General features: G+C 54.1%; 3 protein-coding genes across 6 annotated transcripts in view; 1 reads left to right on the plus strand and 2 right to left on the minus strand.

Annotated features, from left to right (window-relative positions):
* Positions 1–1,873: 1,873 nt before the first annotated feature.
* Positions 1,874–4,341, plus strand: LOC117643572 (CCA tRNA nucleotidyltransferase 1, mitochondrial). The gene is made up of 10 exons (XM_034382530.1): positions 1,874–2,048; positions 2,267–2,466; positions 2,547–2,712; positions 2,801–2,918; positions 2,996–3,122; positions 3,215–3,408; positions 3,500–3,612; positions 3,687–3,790; positions 3,863–4,035; positions 4,106–4,341. The coding sequence occupies exons 1-10, from the start codon at positions 1,986–1,988 to the stop codon at positions 4,261–4,263; spliced, it is 1,416 nt and encodes a 471-aa protein (XP_034238421.1). The 5' UTR covers positions 1,874–1,985; the 3' UTR covers positions 4,264–4,341.
* Positions 4,342–4,439: 98 nt separating this feature from the next.
* Positions 4,440–18,197, minus strand: LOC117643571 (organic cation transporter protein). Of its 4 annotated transcripts, none has more exons than XM_034382528.1 (11): positions 18,059–18,197; positions 7,747–7,897; positions 7,440–7,668; positions 7,262–7,365; positions 7,037–7,191; positions 6,763–6,931; positions 6,290–6,676; positions 5,979–6,193; positions 5,710–5,891; positions 5,496–5,632; positions 4,440–5,401 (listed from the first exon to the last, which is right to left on the minus strand). In XM_034382528.1, the coding sequence occupies exons 2-11, from the start codon at positions 7,887–7,889 to the stop codon at positions 5,350–5,352; spliced, it is 1,773 nt and encodes a 590-aa protein (XP_034238419.1). In that variant the 5' UTR covers positions 7,890–7,897; positions 18,059–18,197; the 3' UTR covers positions 4,440–5,349. The 4 variants fall into 4 exon arrangements, with proteins under 4 accessions (XP_034238419.1, XP_034238416.1, XP_034238418.1 ...); XM_034382525.1 differs by lacking the exon at positions 18,059–18,197 and adding an exon at positions 8,431–8,572; XM_034382527.1 differs by lacking the exon at positions 18,059–18,197 and adding an exon at positions 8,243–8,389.
* A 2,033-nt stretch (positions 18,198–20,230) lies between these two features.
* LOC117643454 (orexin receptor type 1-like) overlaps positions 20,231–25,980 on the minus strand; it is a 34,075-nt gene continuing 28,325 nt past the window's right edge. Inside the window, exons 6-7 of the mRNA XM_034382371.1 lie at positions 20,658–20,770; positions 20,231–20,560 (exon numbers count right to left, since the gene is read on the minus strand). Of these exons, the coding sequence (XP_034238262.1) occupies positions 20,325–20,560; positions 20,658–20,770 (349 nt within the window). The 3' untranslated portion in view covers positions 20,231–20,324. The remainder of the gene's footprint in view (positions 20,561–20,657; positions 20,771–25,980) is intronic.

Consider the following 25,980-nt stretch of genomic DNA (forward strand, 5'->3'; position numbering starts at 1 on the left):
AATTTTATGTGCGAAAAATATTTAACAATTTTTGACCGGGATGCTGTGTTGGAGGGACCTCAAGACCTGATTGGCCGGAGGTTCCAAAATTCGCAGTGAAGGCCCCGGCAGGCCAGGCAGCGAGGTGGGGTGGGAAAGGGTGAAACTGAGAACAGGGGTAACAAACAACAGTGCCAACGCCAGCCATGCAGCTAAAATAAATCTAATACATTTAAATTTAGTTGGTTCTCATAGTACTGATTTTTTCCTCAAAAAGTTCTTAGGAATGGAATATTACCACCCTTTTTTAATAAGATAACATTACCATGAGAACAGGCCGAAACCTCTGCCTAATGCCCGGATCACACTACTGAATTTCAGCGCCGACTGTGCAAACCGAATCCTCGCCGGACCGGCCCGCAGCCACACACTTGCAGCGGGCATGCGGGCATGGCCCAGTACCGAGTGCGGCTCGTTGCGTTCGCACCCGTTTGGTGCCCGTTCGCCGGCACGTGTAGCGGCTCAGATTCCAGGGCCACAGATGGGGTTGGAGATACAGGTGCTGATTTGGCTTGGTAGATTTGGCCGTCGCGGCTGCCACCCCACTGCACCGCCCCACTGCACGGCCATTTCATCACGGAGCTGCCCGTTCTCCTTAAAAGCCAGGCAGCCTCCGAGCAGAGCATCATTCTCAGCCATCCACTGAGCAGAGCAGACGACAACATGGTTTCCCAGGTAAGTTCCTCTCTGAGTCCAAGAGTCTCGGGTTCAAATACCGCCTATTTTTCTTCACAGTTTGCCCTGACTATCTTAACAGAAATTGAATGAGCCATTGTCCCTTTCGCCCCAGGTGGTGCTCGCGTGCGTCCTGCTGGTGGCCGCCGTGGGTGCAAAGCCACAGTACGCCGCCCCCGCCGTCGAAGCGGCTCCCGCCCCCGTGCTCGCTCCGGCCGCCCCCGCCCCGGCGCCCGTGTTCGCTGCACCGGCACCCGCCCCCGCCCCCGCCTACGCCGCCCCCGCCCCGGCTCCGGTCTACACCGCTCCAGCGCCGGCCCCGGTTCTCGCACCTGCACCAGTCTACGCCGCGCCCGCACCCGCCCCCGTCTACGCGCCGCCTCCCCCGCCCCCGGCTCTGGCCCCCGCCCCGGTGTACGCCGCCCCCGCCCCCGCGCCCGTCTACGCGCCGCCGCCTCCAGCTCCTCTTCTGGCCCCCGCCCCGGTGTACGCCGCCCCCGCTCCCGCCCCCGTCTACGCCCCTCCTCCCCCTGCCCCGCTCCTAGCCCCCGCCCCCGTCTACGCCGCCCCCGCCCCCGCACCCGCCCGCATCATCACTCCCGCCGCCGAATACGGTGCTCCCAGCTTCTAAGCAATGTCATGCAGGATCACTGGCTCTTCTATGGATTAAATAAAACAGCACATTATTTTTAAACCGTCTGATTCCATGAAACGCTTCTGCCCCTTGTCCCTGAAAAGCGGCAGCTGAGCATGCCGGTCGAGTGTTGCGGCCGCACTGCAACTCTACAACAACTATGGCTCACCTCAAACCCAAAAATAAAGTTGAACTGGAGGTGACGAAACTTGCTCAATTGCTCCAGAGCCGCTCTTTTCCCGGGTATGCGTAAATATAAACCACTGTAAACACAAAGGCGCATATACTTCGGCCCCTGCTGCAGTCCCTGATATCCCGTTTGAATGGAAATGCGTGGCGCGGTACCAGGCTGGACAACAGTAGCTAGCAGCGGCGACTCACCTGAAACGCCGTGAAACGCGCCTACAGCTCTTTACTTTCATAGAATATTACATAATATTTATTGCAAAATGCATTGTTTTAAAAGCGGTGGTCACATTGCGAGAAATGTTATGATAGATTTAAATTTAGTCTGTTTGTGTTGATACTCCATCCAAACAATAGAACTTGGCTACTGCACTGCTTGAGCGAGGGCTGTTATTTTGCATTCATGTTTTACTTTTACTGATTATTTCTTTTACAAGGGCTGTCAGTGGGCATGCTGTGCTTTTCCCGAAAACTCATGATTAAATTATTTTCTGGCCTTTCTACATCTATTTCTGTAAGTCTCATTTGTTGCATCATTATCTTAGACAACACATGGGTGAGGTTAGGATGCCATCTATTCATTTCGCAAAGTTGTTGGGATATTTCCAGCAATTAACTGATTTTAAACATCAGTTTCTGTCTTATCCATTTTATATATTTCAAAATTTTCTTTCTTAATTGAACCATTGACTCAAAATTGAATAGATCTTAATTTCTTTTCATGCTCCAAAGGTGCGCAGCAGTCGATTAGGTTGCTTAGGATCGCATGTATTGAGTTGTCATAAGTCATCATCTAAACCTAGAATCGATCCTATCATCATGAAGTTGGACAGTCCAGAGTTTAAGGCTCTGTTTACACCAGAGCTGAAATCTCTGGTTAGTATGTTTGAGAAGTACAACTATGAAATACGTATTGCTGGTGGCGCAGTAAGGTAAGGGCAGTTGTTAAATTACATTGACTGTTAGTTATTGCTGTTTACAGAAATAAATTTTGTTTTCTGTTTTTGTGTAGAGATTTGCTGATGGGCAAGGCACCCAAGGACCTCGACTTTGCAACTGTAGCCACTCCAGATCAGATGAGAGAAATGTTTACAAAAGAAGAGGTACGCATGATCAACCAGAGAGGTGAAAGTCATGGTACTATAACTCCTCGAATAAATGACAAGGAAAATTTTGAAGTGAGTGCTATTGAATTGTATGAAAATGCTGCTGCCTTTTGGTTTGACCTAATTCAAATATATTTCATGACATTAATTACCGTTCAAGGTAACAACTCTACGGATAGATGTTGAAACTGATGGCAGGCATGCGAAGGTCGTGTTTACAGAGGACTGGCTCCTTGATGCTAATCGCCGTGACCTTACCATCAATTCTATGTTTCTAGGTAAGAAAATTTTAATTTTGTAACTTTTTGCAGTATTGTCACATGGCTGGTTTGTAACCAAATCCTTTTCCTTTTAGGGTTGGATGGCACTGTGTATGACTATTTTAATGGTTATGAAGATCTTATGAATAAAAGAGTTTTATTTGTTGGAAATGCGGAGGACAGGATTAGGGAAGACTATCTGAGGATACTTCGGTACTTTAGGTAATGAATAATGATGTTCGTCAAATTAAATTACCTCTCATTTCAGTAGTGGAAATTGCTTAATATTGTTGTTTTTGCCCTTCTTGGTTTAGATTTTTTGGACGGATAGCAAGTGACCCACATGATTATGATGCGGAAACCATTAATGTAATAAGTTCTAATCTTGAAGGGTTAAATAAAATAGCAGGAGAAAGGATCTGGAGTGAGCTTCGACTCATTATTTCTGGAAACTCAGGCCCTCTTATATTGTGCAAGATGTTAGAAATTGGCATAGCCCCTTACATAGGTTTGTTGGAACTGTCATCAATGACCTCTTATGTGCAGTTTTTATTTACAAACCAAGATACTGTCTTCACTGTATTATCTTGACTTGACAGGTCTCCCCAAAGAACACAATATGGATGAATTACATTATGTAATAGATAGAACAAAAGACTTCCAGTTGAACCCTGTCTCTTATTTGGCAGCAGTTTTGAATAATATGTCTGAGGTAAATTTTCTCAAGAATGTTGTGTCATTTTACTATGTTGCCAGGATCTAAACTGGTTTTATTTTCCTTAACAGGCAATAACTCTCAATTCCCGTCTGAAATTGTCTGTTTTTGAAAGAGAATTAGCGTACTTTATTGTAGCTAATAGAGGGGAAGAATTGAGTGAGAAGCCATTGTTGTAAGTAATTAATTGAATGCAGCACATTTGTTACCTGAGGGTGGCAACGTTTGAGTTTGTTTTGTTTTCCAGACCATTTCAAAAGCTGATGCTGCACACTAAGTTCAAACTGTCTGATGTTCAACAATGGTGCGTTGAAACTCTAAGATATAATGGCCGACATAAGTTGGCTGAGGAAATGAAGGAATGGACCATGCCAAGGCTGCCTGTTACGGGGAATGATTTAAAGGACCATGTCACTCAAAGTAGGTACTTGTTTGGTGGTTGTTGTGTACATAGATCAGATGGGATTATTTTTAAACTTTCCTTTTGCAGCTAAAAAAATGGCACTGGTTGTGAGAAAATTGAAAGATTACTGGGCAGATAATGATTATAAGCCTGGAACTGAAGAACTTATTTCAATTGTGCCTAAAATTTTAGAAGAGGCTAATGATGATGAAAATAGGATTGCAAAGAAGAAAAAAGTATCTTAATTCATACTTCAGAGTTAAGGCACATCTGTGCATATGATTCTCTTCATTGATATAAAAATAAAATTTGTATGTACAAGTTGATGTTAACTGTGAAACCAACCAATTTCCCATTAAAGCAATGCTCTCCGGGCTAGGGAGCAGAGAGAGTACACGAGGAAACATAAAAGCAGGCCCACTTGGTTGCAATTGAAACAGTTTAATTACTTGAGGTCATGGCGATGCACAACTTAGTTTCTAGTTGTCAGTTTGATTACAAATATGGTTCATAATGTCAATATTTTGTCTAACACATTGAAAGAGAGATCGTTTTTCAAAATAGCTTAGCAAAATGTTTACAATTTAAGTAAAAAGTCCCTTTTTAAAAAAGTCATGCATCAATACATTTTTCTTTCTCTTGGCTTAATACACTGGAGAGATGTATGTATATTAAAATATCAATAATATTTACTACAAGTTAAAAATAAAGAGTTTGAGAGCATACAAAAATGTAACAAAAGTACAGAGAATATATGGAAGAGCAGTCACTCATTTCATTCTTAGCTGCTCAGAAAAGCATAAAAGCTTTAATACAAAACACTTAAGTTCATGCTTAGAATAAATAAATAGTATTCCACATTATTTAAAATTTTAAAAGTTGTACTGAAATTAATCTATCAGGTTTCTTTGGTATAGTAGCTGGACTACTTTGTGCAAGTCATACTGATTTGGCTCATATTCAACAGATTCTAGTAAACTAATTTAGTTTGGTTCATGCCACAAGGCACAAGTTGTAGAAAATCTATTTAGACATACACATTTAAATGCAGCCAATGTCAAACCAATATTGTCAATGTATAAAACATACAAGTATATTGTCATTTAGTCTTAAGTTCAAATGTTCTTCCTTACAGTACATTAGTCCAATTTGAACACTAAGTTTGTCAGGTGCACAATGACTGTTCACAGATTTTTGGTTCAAATACGGCACTACCACTCACGGAATCTCAAATGAGATATTGAAAGCTTACTACTAAAACAACAACAACATAAAAATCATCAGCTTGCTCAATGTTTGAACTTGAGACTTCTAAGAAGACAGCCACTAAGTTAACTGTCATTGGCTTCAGCAGAAGGTGAATGCTTTGGGCTCTTCACTTTCCTGTAAGATAAGATAGAAAGTTGTTTAAAGTGAACAGATAGCTTTGGCAATCCTCCAAATGATGTACTGTATGAATACTTTTTTTTTCTCTTACTTTCCAAATTGCTCTCCATCTGCTATTGTCTCAGGTAGCTTCTTATTCAGAGTTTCTGGGAGCAGTAAAGCCAAGCAACCCGATATTAGAGCGAGAGATCCAAAAATGAGTAGAGGTAAAGGACGCCAGTAGTCAGCCTGCAAAACCAAAGTAATTATCATCATAACTGTCAATCAGGTACATTAAGTCTGAAACTACATTTAAGCTAACTCACCAGCAAGTTAAAATATGGTGCCAGCACTCCTCCAACTCGAGCTGATGTAGATGCTGCTCCTAGTCCAACATTTCGAATAACAGTTGGGAACTGTTCTGCAGTAAATATGTAGAGTGTCCCATATGAAGCAGTTATAGTCATTTTTCCAATCATAGCCAAAGTGATAACTAACCAATCAGTGTCTGCAGAAAAATAGTGAGTTAAAGGAGGAGGTTCAGCACTATCCTTTCTTTGGTCAAGTCAAATATCAAAAATCACAAGCCACTTACTAGCTGGTACTAATAATGTTAGAAGAAGAGCTACACCAGCAACAATCAGGGCTAAACACAATGTGCCTTTACGGCCCCAGCGATTCAACAGTAAGAGGAGCATTATGTAACCAGGAATTTCAACCACACCAGACACAAGGAAATTTAAATAATCATTGCCTCCAAGGTTTGATGTGTTCCAAGAGAGTCCATAGTATGTAGCACTATTAACAAACCTTAAAAAAAGGGGGAAAAATACATTTTTTTTAAAGAATAGATTGCTAAAGAGGAAAAGAAAAGCATTACAGAAAAGTGACTTTGATTTGACGTACCAGCTGAAAAATATGTTCAGAGATTTTTTTCTGAGATTAGGGTAGCGGAATAGGTCCAGAACAGAAGGGCTCGATGTCTCCTCAGACTTTTTTTCAGCATCACCAACCCCATTTGCCAGTATCTTAGTTTCTTGGGGATCTTTACCCTCCTCAACATTGTGCTCAACTCCATTTTGAACAGTTTCTTTGTTCATCAGTGGGGTGCCTGATTCCATGGTAGTCATTTCCTTGCCAGTTTCTATGGCATCATCATCTTGATCTAAGAGTTCCTGTATTCTTTCAGCTGTAATGGAAACTTTGTTTTCTTTGGCAACTTTTAGGAGGATCTCAATAGCTTCTTCATTGCGATTTTTGGTGAGCAGCCAACGAGCAGATTCAGGGATAAACCTTAAATAGAAGAAGAAACAAAAGCAAAAGCAATTGAAAATCTGGTGTCAAATAATGTCTGAATGTAATTATTGATAAGTGCTCACCACCAATAGCACATAAATGCCAAACCAGGTAAAGTCAGGGCAATTTGAAGATGTCGCCAATCTGTGATTAGGTATGCCACAAGAGCAGTCAACATGTAGCCAAATGAGAAGAACATTTGGCACACTGTTCCAGCTATGAGACGCTTTTTGGATCCAACCATTTCTAGTGCTACAAGGAGAATTCAAAGATGCAAAAGAAAAATATATATATATATCATTGATTTATGTTATGGAAAGACTTTTAGAAAACTTGTAAATTAAAATTGAATCTTACCAATGACATAGGCAACAAGAAACACTCCTGAAGTTGTAGCCCCAACTAACATTCGAGCAATAACAAATGAAATGAATTCAGGTGCAATAGCAGCTAAGGTACCTCCAACCACTTGAAGAACTAAAGATGTAAAGAATATAGGCCGCCGACCATATCTAGACAGATACAAATGTAAAAGTGCGGGTGCAAGACGCCAAAAATAAATTATAAAGGAAGATATTTTACCTATCAGAAAGAGCTCCAAAAATGATAGATCCCAAGAGGACGCCTATCATGAAAAGAGAATCTGCAGTTGCTCTAAGCCATGCACTATTACATACAAGATTCCACTGCAGAGAAGAGAAGGAGATAGTAAGATAAATTCAAAACTAAAAATAACAACAGTGTCATTTAAATTACTTACTTCCATAACTGCACTGCTTTGATATTTGGAATGATCATAGATCCAGTTAGAGCATGCTACTTTTTCTGTGGGTAGCTGGCCATTTTGAAAATATTCATCCGAAAAAGTAGCATCAAATCTTTCACAAGAAGAGAAATTTCCAAACTTGTAGTCCCATGGTATAGACATATTCCAAATGTCTGGTGCAAGTCTGTATGTTGCATTTGGTGATTCAAATGGTAGCTGACATCTGGATAATGAAAAGTGAAAACATCAATCAACTTTGCTTTGCTATACAATCAAGGAGGAAAGTGAAAATGGGACAAACCTATGATCTGCTTTTGGGCCGAGAAAAACCCAAGCAAGTTTGTGAAATGCACAGGATATTGCAGGCAAACATAGGAGAATGTAGATCCTCTTCTGGTAGCGACCAAACTCCCCCAACTGGTTAACCAAGTCGTCGTACGTCATGTTGGATTCTGAAAAAGCAAAACAAAGTATTGTTAGGTACGTGAACTATGAACAAACTAGACGTTACAGACATGCAAAGCTCACAACGATTAAGAAGTCGAAACATGGAAACAAAACAGCTCTATCTTCCGCCACACTCAAAACGAGCACTCTAAATGAAAAATCTAGATGCAGAGTCACTCAAAATGACTGGAATACAACGAGATGGCAGGGTAGCAGACAGAACAGAGTCAAATTTGCCTTTCGCCGGTTCCGGCAGGTTATACTGCCCAACAGTGCTTCACCGCTTCCTGTGTAAATGCAACTAGTTCGTCTCTTCGAGTAAGTCTACACTAATGAGATACTGCACACACATTTAACTAATTTCATGAGCAGAATGGTTCCAACGGAATTTCGACACATTCACAACAACAATATGTTTATCGTCGAGGGTGGTGAGTCGGATGCTCACAGACAAACAATCCAAACACCGCGCTCTCGTCTATTTCGCATTGATTCAGCTTCCAAAACACGCGATCACAATAGAGTCAACAAGACGTACCCGAGACAATCCCAGACTACACTGAACTAAACATAGTTTACGATATATCCAGCTGAGAAAAATATGTGTAGCTTTTCAACGTGCTAGGGGAGGAAGTGAGGGGGAGGGGGTGGGGAGGGGGAGAGGTCGTCTGCACAGTCTGCACGTGTCTGCACGGCGACGGACGGTATGAGAAATTATACGCTCAAAACATGAAGGGGGAGGGAAGGGTGGGTAGTGGGAGTGGGAGCATGGAGCATGGAGTAGGGCCATTCACAGTGGAGGAGGAATATGCGCAGAGCCCTAGAACAGCTAGAACAGGCACAGCACAGCAGGACCACAACAGAACGCGCGGGGAAGGCGCTGGACGCCAACACTGCTCCATCGAGGGGAGACTCGTCTCTTTGGGGGTGCGCCTAGAGATCGCGGCGGCACGGCACAGTGTACAGCAGTGTACAGGCAAAGGAACCTGGCGACACCGCTGCATTTGCATTTCAACCCACCCCTCCCATCTCCATGCACCCCTCCTCGATTCTAACCAGGCGCACCCGGTCGGTCGTCGGCAGGCGACAACTTCTGGGACAACTAAAAGTCGTCACGATGCCCCCGCGTATCATTCTGCGACAGCCCTTCACCCCGAATGTGAAAAAATCTGGTTACGTCTCGGTCAGGTCAAAAAAAGTGTTGAAACAAATTTTTCTTTTCTTGTGATTTTTTTGTTTGTTGAAAGTATAGCGTGTTTCCGGACCCTACTCGTTGCGCGGCCGTATTTTGCCGCGTCTAGTCTCCCCCGACGCGGCCGGCTTGCCGGGGCGGAATTGCACTCCCTAAACTCACCGCCTTTCACCCTTTCACCGCCAGCCTAGGCAGCCCTAGGCAAGGCAGCCACTTTGCGCCCTTTCTTCGGCTCTGCGTTGCTCTTCGTTCCACGCCGCTCGAGCGGCCCCGCCCCTCCGCCCCCACCCCGCCCCGCGATTGTGTAGCCGATGAATCGCCGCCTCCATCACGGCCCCTCACGTCACGCGATGCTCTCTCGCACTCTCTCGCGCGCCACATGTGACGCGACGAGTTTTGAAGAGAGAGAGAGAGAGAGAGAGAGAGAGAGAGAGAGAGAGAGAGAGAGAGAGAGAGAGAGAGAGAGAGAGAGAGAGAGATAGAAAGAAGAATGGGAGAGATAAGAAAAATAAGCACCCGCGGGCGCGGGGTAAAATGGGTGGGTGCTTGACGGACGCGCCGCCGCCGCCACCTTCCCCATGACAGCCTGCAGGCGGCTTTCGAGCGGGGCCGCCGTCTGTCTCTCTCGCACCCGCGCGGCACGCCTGGGCACGCTGAGAGCGAGAGAGAGGGAGGGACCTCCCCTCCGGAATGAGTCTGGTGTCTTATCTCCGATACGTGCCTGACCGTCCGCAACGCGCAATGCCCTCGGCCCCTGGGCACGGCAGCACCGTCGCCCTCGACCACCCTCGGCGAGGCTAGGCGAGGCGGCCAACGGCAGCGATGTGGTGAAAAGAGCGACGGAGCGGGGAGGACGACCCGAAGCATGGCAGCCTAATCATAAAGTTGGAGTAACGTGGAGGAATTAATCGACACTGTTACAGTGTTACGGCCCGTGGCGCGTGGGGCCTGGTTCCCCTTTCATCGCTCCGTCTCTCTCGCTCTGCAGGGGAGTCGCCGTAAGGGTGCGAGAGAGAAGCGACGCGCCGACACATTGCTCGGGAGCAGCCTGGCGTGGCTGGCTGGGTCTTCCTTGTGGCCGAGGGGCGAGGCGGCAGTCTATGGGGCGTGCTTGTACGTCGTGTGAGCGCGCCGCTCGCTTTGGTCTTTGTCGTGCCATCCGTAATGAGAGAGAGAGACAGCGGTAAGCCGCGAGGGGAGGGGGAGGCCTGTACTAGCTGGCCTGTAGCTGGCCCGTAGCTGCCTGTAGGCGGGGAGCGTTGTGGGCGAAAACGCGGGAAAGGTTAAACCCTGCAATATCGGGCGGAAGCACTCCCGGCTGAGCCAGGCTAGCCGGGCTGGGCTGGGCCACCCGCCGCGCGCTCGCGAGTGACCCCGGCATGACCTCCCAGCGCCCCGGCCACGGGTACACTGTCATTCACGTTTCCTTGGCAGAAAAAAAAATTAATGGATTTTAATCCTGCACTCGTGGTGCTGGTAGTTGACGATGATTGTCTATGTGAGCCGTTCCCTTTTCTTGACACCGGGCACGAGTCATGGGTGCAGTCTTCGATCAAGATTTTCGTCATGTGACGAACGAATGCGGACGTATGCGACCCTAGTACCGCCCTCTAAAACGCGGGGTCTGCTGACAGGACACTGCCCGACAGCGCGCGGCACCGGCCTGTCATGGCAAGGCGTGGCACGGCGTGGCGCGGCGTCCACTTAACTTCGCGCACTATTGGCCACACTGCGTTGGAACGGCTGCCGACATGAAAGCGATCAGACGCCGCCACAGCTGCAGGCTGATTCCGAAAAAAGCCTCGTCGCTCTGTCTCTCTCGCACTCACCAGGCGTCCCGTAGGGGTGCGAGAGAGACAGAGCGGCGTGTTTGGGATCGAAGTCATCGACCTCGTGCGCCGCCTCTTCGGCGTGGCGTGGCGAGTCGGAGGACAACATCTGATGATTAAAAACGGACCGCTGTGTAGAGTGCAAAACGAAGATAGGACATTTTCCGCTTGTGCGGACGGCCTAACGCGTGTCGCGGCGTCGCACTGACCAGGGGGAGGACGGGGTGGGGGGCTAACAACTGTAATGGCTGACTGCTTGCCGTACGTGAGCTTAAGGTGTTATCCACTGAAAGGTCTGGAAACTGCGAACACAGCACACAAGTTGGCGAACTAACAGTGGGCAGGGAGGAAGTAGTTACGCGTGGAATGAAGCAAAGCCTCGAGCGGCAACGGCTGCGGTCGCTGAGGTTGAGGTGTCCGCGACTACGCAGGGAGCGCGGTGTAAATTGTACTCTGCGTGGAACACGCGTACACCAAACGCGTCGTGAGGCCTTGCTTTGCTTGCTGCACTGAGGACAAAGCGTAATGTACCTCTCTGAAATTCCCATCCCCCTGTCGCTGCCGGTGTGTGTAGGTGCGTGCGATGGGCACTGCTTGGCGTGGCGACGGCTAGAGGCACTCTCTGTTCTTATCCTGGGAGTGCAGCTTCCTGCATTCAAAGCCCCCCCCTCTCTCTCTCTCTCTCTCTCTCTCTCTCTCTCTCACACACACACACGCTGCAATCCAAACGAGGTGCGTTCCCCCAGCGCTGTCGTCGCGCTGTCTCTCTCGCACCTGGGGCGTCGCCTATCGGTGGGAGGGAGAGAGAGAGCGAGGATGCGACGCCGTGATTGCGAGGGCCGGGCGGCCGGGCGGCTAGGCTGGGCTCGATGGCCGGGCGGGCCGTGTGCCGAACGTCTCAAGCGGCGTGTGGCACACTGGCACACTGTGAGCGAGGCTGGCCTGCCGCTCGATGCGCCCGACGCCCGACCATCGCTCTCGTCTCTGTCTCTCTCACACTCATGGGGCGTTCCCTAACGGTGCGAGAGAGACAGAGTGACAATACGGAAGCAGGCGGCTGCAGGCCTGCAGGCAGAGCGAGACGGAGCGAGCATAGACTGATTCCGAGAGTGGTTTTTGTCGCTCTGTCTCTCTCGCTCTCATGGGGCGCCCCGTGAAGGTGTGTGAGAGGAAGCGACGAAACAGCCTCTCGGAGTCAGTCTGCTGATCCGAGGCCCACCCCGCCCCCGCCCCGCCCGCCCCTGTCGCTCTGTGGCGAGGTTGGCGGCTCGGCGGCTCGGTGCTGCCAGTCTTATTTCCGTTCAACGGAATAGAGTTAGTCTCGTCCTCCTTGAGCCACAAGAAATATCAGGGCCCGCCGTGGCCGCGCCGCGACCCAGGCAGGCAGGCAGGCAGGCAGCCAGCCAGCCAGGCAGTCAGCCAGGCAGCCAGGCAGGCAGGCCCACTCGTCGCGCTGCACCTTCCGACCGCCTTCCCCCTCTCCTCCATTTTCCCGCGCTTTCCCGCGCCACCAGCCCGAACGTAATTTTTCAGCAGGAATTTCAGCAACAAAGCGGCCAAAAGGACGACGACGTCGGCAGACCGCGGCCGGGCAAGCAGTGGCGCACTGTGGAGTGTGCGGCGAGTGCGGCCACGAGGCAGTCCGCGGCGTGGCGCGGCGCGAACCTTACCGGGTGGCCGCGAGATGGGTCTCGTCCGTGCTGCCATGCCACACTCTCGCCTTCCCAGGAGCGCGGGGAAAGAGGAAAAGAATGGTTATTGCTGTTGCATGAAATCGGGTGGTGCAGCATGCTGCCTGCTGTTTCAAGGTTGTTTGTGCCAAGTTCGCCAAGAGCCGCGCACGTTCGCGTTAACGGAACGGCCGGCGCGGAACAGGCATAGGCAGCGCTGCTCACCGTGGACTCACTACTCCGTTTTGACCCCCCCCCCCCCCTCCCCGCCAATTGAAGGGTGCCAGCGGTCATTGGACCATCGCGGGGAAAGGGGGCGGGGGAGGGTGTGCAATTTATGATCCAAGAGCGCTGTCAGAAAGTGGGCTGCGCACACATTGTGGCTGCATTATTTCGGCTATCCGTTCTACTTCCTCTGGGGCGCGCAAAAAAAGGGGGTGGGGATACAGATTTGATTTGTGATAAAATCAATGAATAAAGCGACCATTGCAACAGGGGACTACTATGTCTTTCAATTTTTTTTTCCCACCAGAAAAGCCCTTTGAAATGCTTTTTACTGCAACAAAGTGGCCGGGAAAGGCCGACGCGAATTCGCCGGCCAAACCACATACCGATGCGTGATGTCACGCCACTCGCAAGCGCGCGCACACACCACACGTGTGTACACACACCAACACACACACGGCAAAGACTTCCCGCCGCGTCCATAGCGTCTGCTCAAACGGCCCGGCTCACTGGAGCACACCACAGTGTAGTAGTACAGGTGCTTGATTGCGGCTCGCACAAACAAACGAGGCGTGTCCGCGGCGTGTCCCGTGTCTCGTTGTGGCCGCGCCACGCCGCGCCACGCCAGGGACCGTCCATTTTTAACGTGTCGGCACGCCGCCCTGGGGTAATACGCCATGCATTCCATGTCAACGGACGGCGGGCGTGCCTTTTTCATGTGCGTCCGGCTCGGTGTGGCCTGGGTAGCCAAAGTGCAAACCGCGTTGCCTGCCGGTGTTCCAACGTGAGCCAAAAACAATGGAGCGTGCATGATTTCAATCTTTAGAAAGGTGGGCACTTTAGTATTCCCAGTGTAGCACGTCGATGTGGACTCCGAACGCGGCGTGCTGCTGGACGGGCCGGCCGCCGCCGTCAAGGCCTCCACCAAGGCCCCGTGATGCAACACGGCGAGGAGGACCGGCAGAGAGGTCGGCCCTCGTCAACCGGCACACCAGTCGGAGCCGTAAACAAAATTCGTAGGGGTTTGGTTCAGGAGCGCCAACTTCGGCCCGGCATCCGGCTTAGGTGGGGCTGCGGCCCATCTGGGGCCATCGGTTTGCCGGCCCTCCACCTGCGCGAGCCATGGCTCCAACCTGGAACTCTTTTCCCAGCCGACAGGCGCTCTTCCATCTCTGTCGCCAACTCTCTCGCGGGCCGCCGTCGCCACGGCCATCATCGCGGTCGAACGACGAAAGGCTCGGAAGTCCGAAGAGCCTAATTTCCGACCCAATGGCGCCGGTACTGTCGCCCTGTCTCTCTCCCACCCCTACGGCACGCCGAGCACTCCCCAAGAGGGCGACAGAGACAGAGCACACTGGGAATCAGTGCCCCACCCGAGAGCGGCGCGAGCGCTGTCAAGGGCTCAAGAGCGGGAAGCATGCACAATGAACGAGTTGACGAAAAAAATGAAAAATGGCTCCACGCTGTCAAACAATAAAGAAAGAGAAAATGATGGCGCTGGGCCGGTAGTGTTCGGAAAGAATTGATCGAAAGCGGAGATGGCCACTGCCGCCTGATTCCACACCTCTCTCTCGCACTCGTACGGAGCGTGCTCCACGAGTGCGAGAGAGACAAAGACAGTGCCGCTGCACCGTAGGACCGGGCGTGGCCGCCAAACCGATGCAAATCCGATCCGCCGCTAGCCAAATGAGGCAGGAACAGGTATTGTACTGTAAGAGGGCGAAACGCGTCAGTGTTTCCTGCGGAACCTGATTTTCCCAGGAACTCTCTGGAAATCGCTTATGTCTTCACCATAGGCTTCCTGGGAAAACCAGGTTCCGTTGTTACCGTGCACTACGGGACGCCCCGTGAGAGCGAGCGAGAGAGCGCGACGTGTTCGGAGGCTGCCTGCCGGCGGTGCGCTGCTGCATATCGCTGCCACACTGCCACATATTCAGAGCGCCCTTGACCGCGTGGCCGCCGAGGCCGCCACTCCGTACCCGGTGCCACCGGACGCGTCACAGTGGGCCAGAAGACCGGTGGAGGCGGTCAAAACTCGAGACGCATTTTGAGCTCCAGAGTCGCTAAATTGGAGTCAAACCGAACGTGTGACCCCACCAATGGATTGCTCTCCGAACGAGGAATCCATTGGTGGGGTCACACGTTTGGTTAGAGTCCTGTTGAGCGACTCTCGAGCTCGAAACGCGTCTAGAGTCTTGGCTGCCTCCACCGGTCTTCTGGCCCACTGTGCGCGTGTTGTCCTGGCAGTGGCACGAGCGGCGAGTTGACCCGGTGCCCGATGTCCGATCAGAGGTGAGGAGGGACCCACAGGGCAAGACTGCAACACTGTATTTTCGAGGGCGCGAGAATGCAGGCTCTGGGACGGCCCCTCTGGCGCCGAGAATCTCATCGTCTCGTCCGAAACGGAGTGAGAATGAATGCCACTTCCGCGAGGCTCATTTACAGGCCGGCCGGCTTATTTCGCCCTTCATCAGCATGCCGTCTCACGCGGAAGTAAAATGAAAAGAGAGAAAGAACGGAAAAGGTTTGGTCCAATTAATGTTTTCAACTCCAAACTCCCACTAGGTTTACACTTTTCCAGAGTAGGTTCGCTCTGGGCGTGGCGGCGTAGCGTTGCGTGGGTCGAGGCCGTCGGATACAGTCGAATGACTGCCAACAGAGTCCCGCTACTGTGACCAAGGGCGTGCCGCGGGTTTCAAAAAAATCGTGTTGGAAGCTGGAGGATGGCTAGAGCTGCAATCGGCTGCAATCTGCAGGGGCGGACAATCCTACCTACAGCACAGCCGCCAGAACCCCTTCGCCGAGAGATCGCATCTCTGGAGTCCGTCACCGCGCAGTGAAATACAAATAGAGTCTTTCTCCAGTGTTCCCCTCCGGTGTCCAGGTCCAGCGGCCTGCCGGCCTGCCGTACCCAGTTCCGATTCCAGTGTGCTTTCGGTCCTTTCACCCAGTCAGAGTCTTTTGTGCGGCCCGCTGCAACAGAGCCACCCCGGCCAGGCCACCCCGCACCGCCCCGCACCGAGCCAGAGACCAGGCGGTAGAATGCCTCCGTCTCTCTATCTGTCTCTCTCGCACCCATACGGGAGGGCAATGAGTGCGAGAGAGTCAGCGCGACGGAACCGAGTCTCGGAAGCAGTCTGCAGGGCCGGACAGGACCAGGCAGGGGCGTTAAAAGTGGAGAAAAAACGAGTCATTAGCACCGCGCTGCTGCTCTGCCGGCTTGCGGCCTTAGCGCCGCCGCCTTACGCGTGGACCTAATCAGGAAGTTGGTTAAGCAGTGGCGTGGCAGGGACACCAAGGAAGAGGGGCGACGGGTGCGGTGAGACAAAGAAAAAGCCCGGGGAGGTAATTCCAAAAGGGGGCGACCAGCGCCCCCCGTGGGGCCCCCGTGGCCCCCGTGGGGCAGCACAGCGGGAACATCGTCCACTACAGCGGAAGGTGGCCGCGCCCCGCCCCGCTCCGCTGGCGGTAGTTAGGACTTAGGACTGCTTTCCGCGTTGAGAGGAATCTCGTAAACGGACTCCAAAGAGTTAATCAAGCAAACGCGCAGCTTGGCCGCCGCATCTTCGCTCTCATCTCAGAGATAGATTGACTATTAGCTTCCAGTGGCCCTCCCCGGACTCCGGTGACACGTTTGCGCCGCTTGCGTCTCCGTGTCTATGTCTCTCTCGCACTCTTGGGGCGTCCCGTACGGGTGCGAGGGAGGAAGAGAGAAGCCCTGGAAATCAGTCCCCCGATCAAAGGCGCCCTCTCCAGCGCAATAATCTTGTGGCACTTCTGGCCGCGGGGCACCGCGGGGACACCGGGGACCACGCCGCGGTCCGGGCCTGGCGGGGGTGGTGGGGGTGGCAGGGGTGGTGGGGGTGGCGCCTGGTCACTGGAGCGTGCACGCCAGGGTGATGATATTAAGCAAGCAGGAAGAAGGCAGCGGTCGCTATGAAACGGGGACAGGGTGGGGCGGCCCAGCGTCCCCGCGGCCCTGCGGCCCCTGCGGCACCTCGGCCGCGCCGCACCCCCGACTGGTGCGACTTTGAGTCCGACTCGGACACTTCCGGTTCAGGCTCGGACTGGCCCAGGCCGCGGGTGCGCGAAACTCTCGGGGGCAATAGCGGGGCCCGGCGAAACTCCCGTGGGCACTCGCGGGGCCCGGCGAAACTCTCGCGGGCACTCGCGGGGCCCGGCGAAACTCTCGCGGGCACTCGCGGGGCCCGGCGAAACTCCCGCGGGCACTCGCGGGGCCCGGCGAAACTCTCGCGGGCACTCGCGGGGCCCGGCGAAACTCTCGCGGGCACTCGCGGGGCCCGGCGAAACTCTCGCGGGCACTCGCGGGGCCCGGCGAAACTCCCGCGGGCACTCGCGGGGCCCGGCGAAACTCTCGCGGGCACTCGCGGGGCCCGGCGAAACTCTCGCGGGCACTCGCGGGGCCCGGCGAAACTCTCGCGGGCACTCGCGGGGCCCGGCGAAACTCTCGCGGGCACTCGCGGGGCCCGGCGAAACTCTCGCGGGCGGTTTTCGGCGGGACCACTTGCTAGCTAGGGGCCGGGCCGCTAGCAGCACGTCGTGCCGCGGCCTTGGGGACGGACCACTGTATCGGAGTGCGTCTCGCCGGGGCCAAGTGACACTACCAGCTCCACACCCAGCCTCAACTACTAGATTCCAACTTCCCTGGCGCGCACGGTGTGCCGGGCCGGGCGGGGCGGGGCGGGGCGGCAAGCCATGTGGTATGTAGTCCGCGAGTGTGGCGGCCCCGAGACCTTGGCGGCGCCCTTACAATTATTCCTGCCGGTAAAGCCCTTGAATATGCACGGCGTCGGCGCGGCGCGGCGCCCGGCCTGCAGGCTGGTGCCGAACAGCGCCCCCTGTCCCCCTCGCACTCGCGGTGCGTTCCGCGGCGGAGCGAGAGAGACAGAGCGACACTGGCTGGAGAGTCTCCGCGACTCGCGGCTCGGATCTGCCAGGCATGCGCGGCAGCGCGACGCAGACATGGCTCCGCCGTGAACTCCGGCATGCCTCGGCGTGATGACGACTCGCTGCTCAGAGTGACTGTCTGTCACACACGCAGTCACTCAGCTAGTCACGATTGTCAAAATGCCTGCCAGCAGCTGCTATTAAAACCCAGCCCTACTAATAAATTATTTTTTTTTTCAAAAAAGATTCCTGCGTGGTTTTGGGTAAAATTACAGTAAATTTTGGAACTAACTGGAGTGAGCAAAATGAAGAAAAACTGAAAATTTGTCGTGAGTGACTTACCTGTGTAAGGCAGCGGTGCAGGCCAGCCGGCCGGTCGCCTCGCTTGTCACACAGTCACTCCGTCTCTCAGTCACACAGCAGTCACACGGGCACACAGTCACACACGTGCTGCTGGCCGCTTGCCGCTCGCGGGGCCGCGCGTCCACTGATGTCGCGTCGCCGCGCCGGTCTCGCGTGGCCCCGCCCGCCCCGCCCCGCCCCGCCGCCCCACGCCACGCCACGCGTCGCGCTACTGGGCTATCGATAAGTGAAGCCCCCTCCAAGCGTCGAATCCACGTCCACGTCTCCGCCGCAGGAGCAGCGGGTGTATCTGGGCCAGCGAGTCCGTCCCAGGCGGAACCTCTTTTGTCAAGCCCCTCGCACTCGACTGTCTTTACACAGCCACGCATGCCATTTGCATGTAGTACAACCAGCCGTGCCGTATTTACGTGTAAATATTGAGCACAATTCCGTGCTGAGCACATAGCCTGCGTGTGCATTTGGTTCGTGTGGGGCCGACTCTGTTCAAAGATTTTCCCGGTTCTCGCTAAGTTTGTTGCCATTGGTTGCCATCAACAGTTTCGCATAGCGAATTGCAGCCGATATTAGAAACGGATGAAATTTCATGGCCTCACAGTGTACAAACAGCAACAAAAGCAGTTAGTGCGCCCGCGCTCGCCGACAACAGCATTCGTTATCTCCGGGATTTTTTTGCCCTCGGACTCCAGCCATCTTTCCACTCCCCTTTTCCCAGAAGAAGGCAACAAATGACCTCGTTATTCGTTATACAAAAGCACCAGTACTTTCGCTAATGTGGCTTGCGTCGTCATACCTGTTCGGATCTCACGACAGGGGCACCCGACGGCTCAGCAGCGGGGCGGATTTAAGGGTTTCCGACCGAGAGAGGGTGTACTCTGTAAAATTTAAATTCTAACTAACAGCCGGGTGAGAATAGCCTCGTCACTCCGTCTCTCTCGCACCCTTGTGGGACTGCCAATGAGTGGGAGAGAGACGGAGCGACGGCAGGGAGGCGTGATTGATTGGTGTGGCCGTTACACTGCGTGTGAGTAATCACTGCGGATCACGGCGGCGTGGCGAGGCGTGGCGCGGCGTGGCGGTGACCGAGGACACGGCCTGCACCGCCTGCACCGCCACCAGGCAGCAAAATAGAACAAACTGACGACCGAACGACGACGCCTCCACACCGCCAAGATTGGCGGGTAAATTAACACCAGTTCAATCAAGGGCGGTATCGTGGTTTTCGTTAAGCACATAGCACATTTCCGTAATTTCAACAGTGTGGGGTATTGTTTTTTCATGCGGAGAACAGGTGCCTCAACTGCTGGCGATGGAGATAATGAACGAACACACTTTTCTTTTTCACTGAAAAAACGATTGGTTTATTAAAACAGAAACCAAGCGGCAGATTGGCAGACCTGCTTCCGTCTGGTGCCATTCAGCTTTCTCGTTTACTCTGAGCTGAATGTTAGCCATAGACCTGGCTGATTTGCTTCGAACCGTTTCATACCAAACTTAGAAATAATTTACAAAGTTTCCGCTTGCGCACTTTTGTTCGTTCACAACCTGTTCGAAGTCATTCGTCATTTTAGTCAAATGTACCCCATGAGGGTAGTTTAAAAACACATTCAACTCACACGTGAAAATAATCTAAGAGGTGGTCTCTCTTAACTCCCACACAGACACTATGGAAACTCATAAAGGCAAGTTCATTAGATCAATTTTTTTACAACTTGAAAAATGCATACGTTTCCACGTTGTGTCACATGAGGCGACATGAAGTGGCTGAAGCAGAAATTAGCAACTTTCATACTTTTAAGACTTCCAGGAAGGATTTTATGAAATAAGAGATTTTGTCGCTGTGACACTCACAACCTTAAAAAGTAAAAAAATAACATTGCAACACATTTTTTCTGTGTGCTCGCAGGCCCGCCTCGTCAAGAAATTTTTCAAATGAAAATAAGATTTTTACACTATAATACTGTACAATCCTAATTTTACAACTGCATAGCCTACGCTCCACCAGTAGTCTTCCACCATTGCGTTTGACATATCAAAATGGCTTCCAAACAATTATGTACAGTAACACTATGTGTGTATGAGATCCAATTCGCTGGGATCCCCATCCTTACAGCAAGTAAATTGATCCACGAGGGCATGAAGAAAAATAAACTTTCATTCGAGAAGGCTGTACTTGACGCGTTGGATATCGAGAAAAAAGTCTTTGGCTTGGTCCGGCTGGAGACGACTGCACGCTGTGTTGGCCTGGCTACACGTTGGTGCAGTCCTCCTCCTCCAGGATGCCGTTGGCGCCGTGGGCGCCGTTGGCGTGGCGGGCCGGGGTCACGATGAGCATGGGCACGGTCTCGACGTTGGAGTGCCTGCCGAGGTGCACGATGACGGAGCGCGTGCTGGGCCGCGTGTTGGGCGCGTGGGCCTGCATAGCGCCCCTGCCCTTCCACAGGCGGCAGCTGAACGTGCGGTGGAACTCTTTCCGAAACTTCTCTGCGAAACAGGAAGACAGAGAACGGTTTACGTCTCACGGGGCACCGCGTACGAGTTGGAGTGAGGCAGATAGGGACGAAAGCCGGTGCGGCCTCACCACTCATGAAGTTGTAGATGAGCGGGTTGAGCGCGCTGTTGGCGTAGCACAGCCAGTGCGAGAGCAGCGAGAACGCCACCGTCCACTCGTTGGACTGCATCTCCATGGTGTACCTGCAACAACAAGGCACACCTTTCTAAGATGGGCGCAGCGGAGCGTAGCCGCAGAGCGCCTGGCAGGTAGGCAACGCGGCAGCCTCCCGTGCGTGGAGCGCGATGTGTTGCCTACCTCGCAGGCGGCCTGGCAGGTAGGCAACGCGGCAGCCTCCCGTGGCAGGGTCGACATGAGCCCCATCCCGATTGAGCCCCGACGACCTGAGCCCCGACCAGAGCCCCGTTTGAGCCCGACTTGAGCCCCGACTCGAGCCCCGACTGAGCCCCGATGGCCAGAGCCCCTACCTGAGCCCGGTTTGAGCCCCGACCTGAGCCCCATTTGAGCCCCACTTAAGCCACACGCCAAACAATTCCATTTTTGAACTTTTTAGTGAAGATTTTGCGTCATATTGCAACTTTTTTGGCGCGGGGCTCAAATGGGGCTCAAACGGGGCTCAGGTCGGGGCTCAAAACGGGCTCAGGTCGGGGCTCTGGCCATCGGGGCTCAGTCGGGGCTCGAGTCGGGGCTCGAGTCGGGCTCGGCCGGGGCTCTGCCGGGGCTCAGGTCATCGGGGCTCAATCGGGACGGGGCTCATGTCGACCCTGCCCCTCCCGTGCGTGGAGCGCGATGTGTTGCCTACCTCGCAGGCGGCCTGGCAGGTAGGCAACGCGGCAGCCTCCCGTGCGTGGAGCGCGATGTGTTGCCTACCTCGCAGGCGGCCTGGCAGGTAGGCAACGCGGCAGCCTCCCGTGCGTGGAGCGCGATGTGTTGCCTACCTCGCAGGCGGCCTGGCAGGTAGGCAACGCGGCAGCCTCCCGTGCGTGGAGCGCGATGTGTTGCCTACCTCGCAGGCGGCCTGGCAGGTAGGCAACGCGGCAGCCTCCCGTGCGTGGAGCGCGATGTGTTGCCTACCTCGCAGGCGGCCTGGCAGGTAGGCAACGCGGCAGCCTCCCGTGCGTGGAGCGCGATGTGTTGCCTACCTCGCAGGCGGCCTGGCAGGTAGGCAACGCGGCAGCCTCCCGTGCGTGGAGCGCGATGTGTTGCCTACCTCGCAGGCGGCCTGGCAGGTAGGCAACGCAGCAGCCTCCCGTGCGTGGAGCGCGATGTGTTGCCTACCTCGCAGGCGGCCTGGCAGGTAGGCAACGCGGCAGCCTCCCGTGCGTGGAGCGCGATGTGTTGCCTACCTCGCAGGCGGCCTGGCAGGTAGGCAACGCGGCAGCCTCCCGTGCGTGGAGCGCGATGTGTTGCCTACCTCGCAGGCGGCCTGGCAGGTAGGCAACGCGGCAGCCTCCCGTGCGTGGAGCGCGATGTGTTGCCTACCTCGCAGGCGCTCGCAACCATGACCGCTCCCTTTTGCTCGCTCACTCGGCGCCGGGCAAGGGTTCATGTACTCAGGATGCTCTGAGGGTTGCTTACAGCCCTTGGTGCCCCGTGGGGCCCCGAACCAAGGCCGCCGGTCCCGCCCTTTATGTTGATGGCCTCTGAATCGGCTGCCTGACGGCGTGGCGGCGTGGCGGCGGCCTGGCCCTTGCACGTAACCCTTACATTAGACCAGGCCGCCGTGTGCGGTAGGTTGCGGCCGGGGGACGGAGGAGCGCCGGGAGTCGGTGGTGGGGGAAGGATGAAAGAGTTGATGAGAAGGGTGCTAATGGTGGTGGGGCGAGCATTGTCCGCGCGGCGCAGGAAGCGGGGTGAGGGTGAGGCCCTTGGGGCCGTCGGGGCGGAAAGGGGATGCGGCCAATCCCCGCCGCCAAACACCCCGCCGCGCCCCGCCCCGCCCAGCCATAAACCACAGGCCTGATGATTCTATTCCGCCAGTAAAAACGCCTCCGCCGTGCCGGGCCGCACCGGGGCGCGGGGATGGGCCGCACCGGCCGCACCGGATCCGGCACGGCCCGGCGGGCAGCGCAGCACTCCGGTCTGGATGTCGTGATGAAGCTGCACTCAGCAGCCGCGCCGAGCCGCGCCAGGCCGGATCCACCGCAATGCAGGCCGTGAAGGGCGACTTTGTCTTGGCGGCCTGGCGTCTGGCAGCCCCCAGCGCCCCCCAGCGCCCCGCAGCCCGCAGTGGAGTCCCAGTCCCAGTCCTCCCGCAGCGCCCGCAGCGCGCGTTCAAACACGGCGGCGGTGGCGCGCGGCGCGCGGCGCGCCCTCGGGCACCCTCGGGCCGCGGAGAGAGCGAGAGGCAGAGCGAGAGGAAGAGAGAGGGGATTCTTTTTGTTCCGCATTCGGCTCCGCCGCTCCGCCGCATTGCCAGGTGTCCCTTTTCCGCTGCAGGCGTCGCGTGGCGTCGCGTGGCGCGCAGCGCGCACTGTGCGAGAGGGCCGCGGATTACTCGTGCCACTCCTGACTCCATTCCCCCTCCCCCTACCCCCTGGCCGGATCCCCGCAGGACCCTGGAAACTACGCGGGGCCGTGTGAAAACGCCGCGCCGGCCGTGGCCAACCACGGTCAACCACGGCCAACGGCGCCGACTCCGGGAGGGGCTCCAGGGGGATGAAGCACAACAAATTGGCTCAAGTGTGAGCGACTTTGGCTTAGAGACTTAGAGTGTGCGGCGCGGTGGCCGGTCGGCCGCACGTGAAGTTGGCATCCCTGGAGATTCTCTCACGGCTTCCGAGGGGTTTTAAATTCTGTTGTGGCTTTGAAACGGCTTTGGCCATTTTCCTCCAACTTTTCATGCACCAACCGAATTGAAAAATATTCCCCTCCTTTTACACACTCTTGGGGGGGGGGGAGGGGCGGCTGGGTCACTCACACACACACACGCACACAAAGAGAGAGAGAGAGACACACACACATATGCGAAGGACGGAATTTGTTCGGACGTCCTTCGGGGCGCGGGCGGCGCGGGCGGCGAGGGCGACGCGGGCCCGCGGGGCACACGCACAGCATGGCAAGCTCCAGCTCCAGCTCCACCCCGGCGTATCACTTACAATCGCGGCGCCTCGCTGGAAATTGACTTTGTCGGAGCCCTCCAAGCATGGGGCGAGGCGGGCCCAGGCTGGGCCTCTCTATGCGTGCCGGTATCACGCGGGCACATCTATCCCTCTATCCACCTTTCGCTCTCCTTACCCATCGCGTACTACGTCAGTCTGTCCGCTCTATCCGTCACCAGCCTAGCTCCGCTCTCGGAAAACTGACCCTCAAAAAATGTCTCGACCGAAATTTTAGTTTTAATGTATTTCGTGTGAAATACATACACCCCGCCCCACCCCACCCTGCTCATCGGCCCTCGACGTCCAACAGTCCAGATGAGCCGGCAGTGAAATTTGTCAAAGGACAGTGCAGATACGCGAGGAGGTACTTCCCGGCCAAACAGTGGCAAGTCAAAACGCGCGTCGCCCCGCACAGCCACCACAGTGTGAAATGCTCGATTCCGGCGAACAGCCCTTTCTGGCCTGTGCGCCGTGCCGTGCCGTGCCGTGCCGTGCTACCCGAGTGGCAACGGCCCCGCAGCGAATCGAGACGGGCCTTGCTCCCAAAGTTTGGTGACTCGTCATATTTCGAGCCACCTGTGCTGCCTGCCGGCGCGGCCGACGGCACCCTCCTCCCCTCCCCCTCCCCCTCCCCTCCCCCCTCCCCCTCCCCCTCCCCCTCCCCCTCCCCTCCCCCTCCCCCTCCCCTCCCCCTCCCCCTCCCCCTCCCCCTCCCCCTCCCCCTCCCTTCCCCAACCCCGTCACAGGACCTACCAGAAAGGAGCGCACCGAGCCACTACGAGCGCACGAAGCGCGCACGGCCTTCAAAAGTTTGCCTTCAAGGTGAAAATTTTTCGGCAGCACTTAGTTAACTTGATGTTTTTCATCGGGGGATGGGGGGCGTACGTGCGCTTTCAACGGCCATTCTAGTTGGCGAAAATGGTGCGAACTATGCGTCGTTTGAATGCACTGCAAATCGCTCAAGCTGAAACGGAGTGCTGACTCCTTGACCCCGATCTTCCTCCACTCGCGCGCATCTCCAGCCTGCTCCAGCTCGCCCAATCCTCTCCGAAAGGCCTCGCCGCTAACGCCCGTCTCTCTCGCACCGCCACACCATGGGCCGGCTGGGTGGGAACATCGCAAGATTAACGCAAACGCGGCACAAGAACATCGGACGCCCATCTTCGAGTAGGGTTTCTTTCAGTGCGCTCTAAAAGGGCGCGCCGAAGGTCATCCACCGCGATAAGAGTTTCTCTCTCTCTCTCTCTCTCTCTCTCTCTCTCTCTCTCTCTCTCTCTCTCTCTCTCTCTCTCTCTCTCTCTCTCTCCCTCCTCGCTCTCCCTCTCTCTGCCTCGTGAGTGCGTGTAACGAGTCTTGGATGACGTGCTCGCCTGCCTAATGCCCCTCTCCACCTTTTTACTCCAGCGAGGACTCCAGCACCGCCAATGGCCGTCCCATTGCTCGCTCGCCCCATCGCGATGCACTCGACGCCGCCACTGCACTGCGCTCGCAGCGACAGCCAAACTCTAAAGAGTAGGAAGTTTGGTCGTACCAACAAAAATTTGGTTGCTGACCGGGTAGCATCGTTTTGACCACTGTCAAGTACCACTGTCAGTACCACATGACTTCTTAGTCAATAAACGGCGATAACTAATCGTGATCGTTTCAGTCGATTTGCTTCAACCTTATTTTTTAACAGAGCTGGGACCAAAGGGGACGTCGCGCAGCGGGCCAGCTGTTCAAAGGCACGTTTTCAGATCAGAACGCAGGGACTCGGATCAACCGCTGGAGTCCGCCGCGTTCGAAGTGTAGTCTGTTGATACTCTCCTGTGTTTGCTGAGCGAAGCGAAGCACCCTGTTTGGGATTTTGAATAGCTCATTTGTCCGATCCCCCCCCCCGATACCTTTAGTTTACAAGAGGTATCTTCCTCTGTTTATTTTTACTATATTCATATGCGTATACATAGTCCAAGCTCCATAGTCCAAGCTCTATAGTCCAAGCTCTATAGTCCAAGCTCCATAGTCCAAGCTCCATAGTCTAAGCTCCATAGTCCATATTCTATAGTCCAAGCTCAATAGTCCAAGCTCAATAGTCCAAGCTCCATAGTCGTACGCCAAGCTGCCATTTAGTTTGAGAATAAGATCGGTCGAGAGTAGGGAAAGATCTGTCACGAGTAGAGAAAGATCTGTCACGAGCCCGTTAGGTTAGGTTAGGATTGGTTGGACCATTTAGTTTGAGAATAAGATCTGTCGAGAGTAGGGTAAGATCCTGTCACGGGTAGAGTAAGATCTGTCACGTGCCCGTTAGGTTA

This window comes from Thrips palmi, unplaced genomic scaffold (genome assembly GCF_012932325.1).
Source record: "Thrips palmi isolate BJ-2018 unplaced genomic scaffold, TpBJ-2018v1 HiC_scaffold_17, whole genome shotgun sequence".
In the NCBI taxonomy this organism is placed as follows: Eukaryota; Metazoa; Arthropoda; class Insecta; order Thysanoptera; family Thripidae; genus Thrips; species Thrips palmi.

Coding starts and splice junctions, on each gene's coding strand:
- LOC117643571 (XM_034382528.1), bottom strand. CDS start 7,889: ATGACGTACGACGACTTGGTTAACCAGTTGGGGGAGTTTGGTCGCTAC. Junction 7,669..7,746: donor GGCCCAAAAGCAGATCATAG/GTTTGTCCCATT, acceptor TTCATTATCCAG/ATGTCAGCTACCATTTGAAT. Junction 5,892..5,978: donor AACATTATTAGTACCAGCTA/GTAAGTGGCTTG, acceptor ATTTTTCTGCAG/ACACTGATTGGTTAGTTATC.
- LOC117643572 (XM_034382530.1), top strand. CDS start 1,986: ATGCTGTGCTTTTCCCGAAAACTCATGATTAAATTATTTTCTGGCCTT. Junction 2,713..2,800: donor ATGACAAGGAAAATTTTGAA/GTGAGTGCTATT, acceptor TTACCGTTCAAG/GTAACAACTCTACGGATAGA. Junction 3,409..3,499: donor TGGCATAGCCCCTTACATAG/GTTTGTTGGAAC, acceptor TTGACTTGACAG/GTCTCCCCAAAGAACACAAT.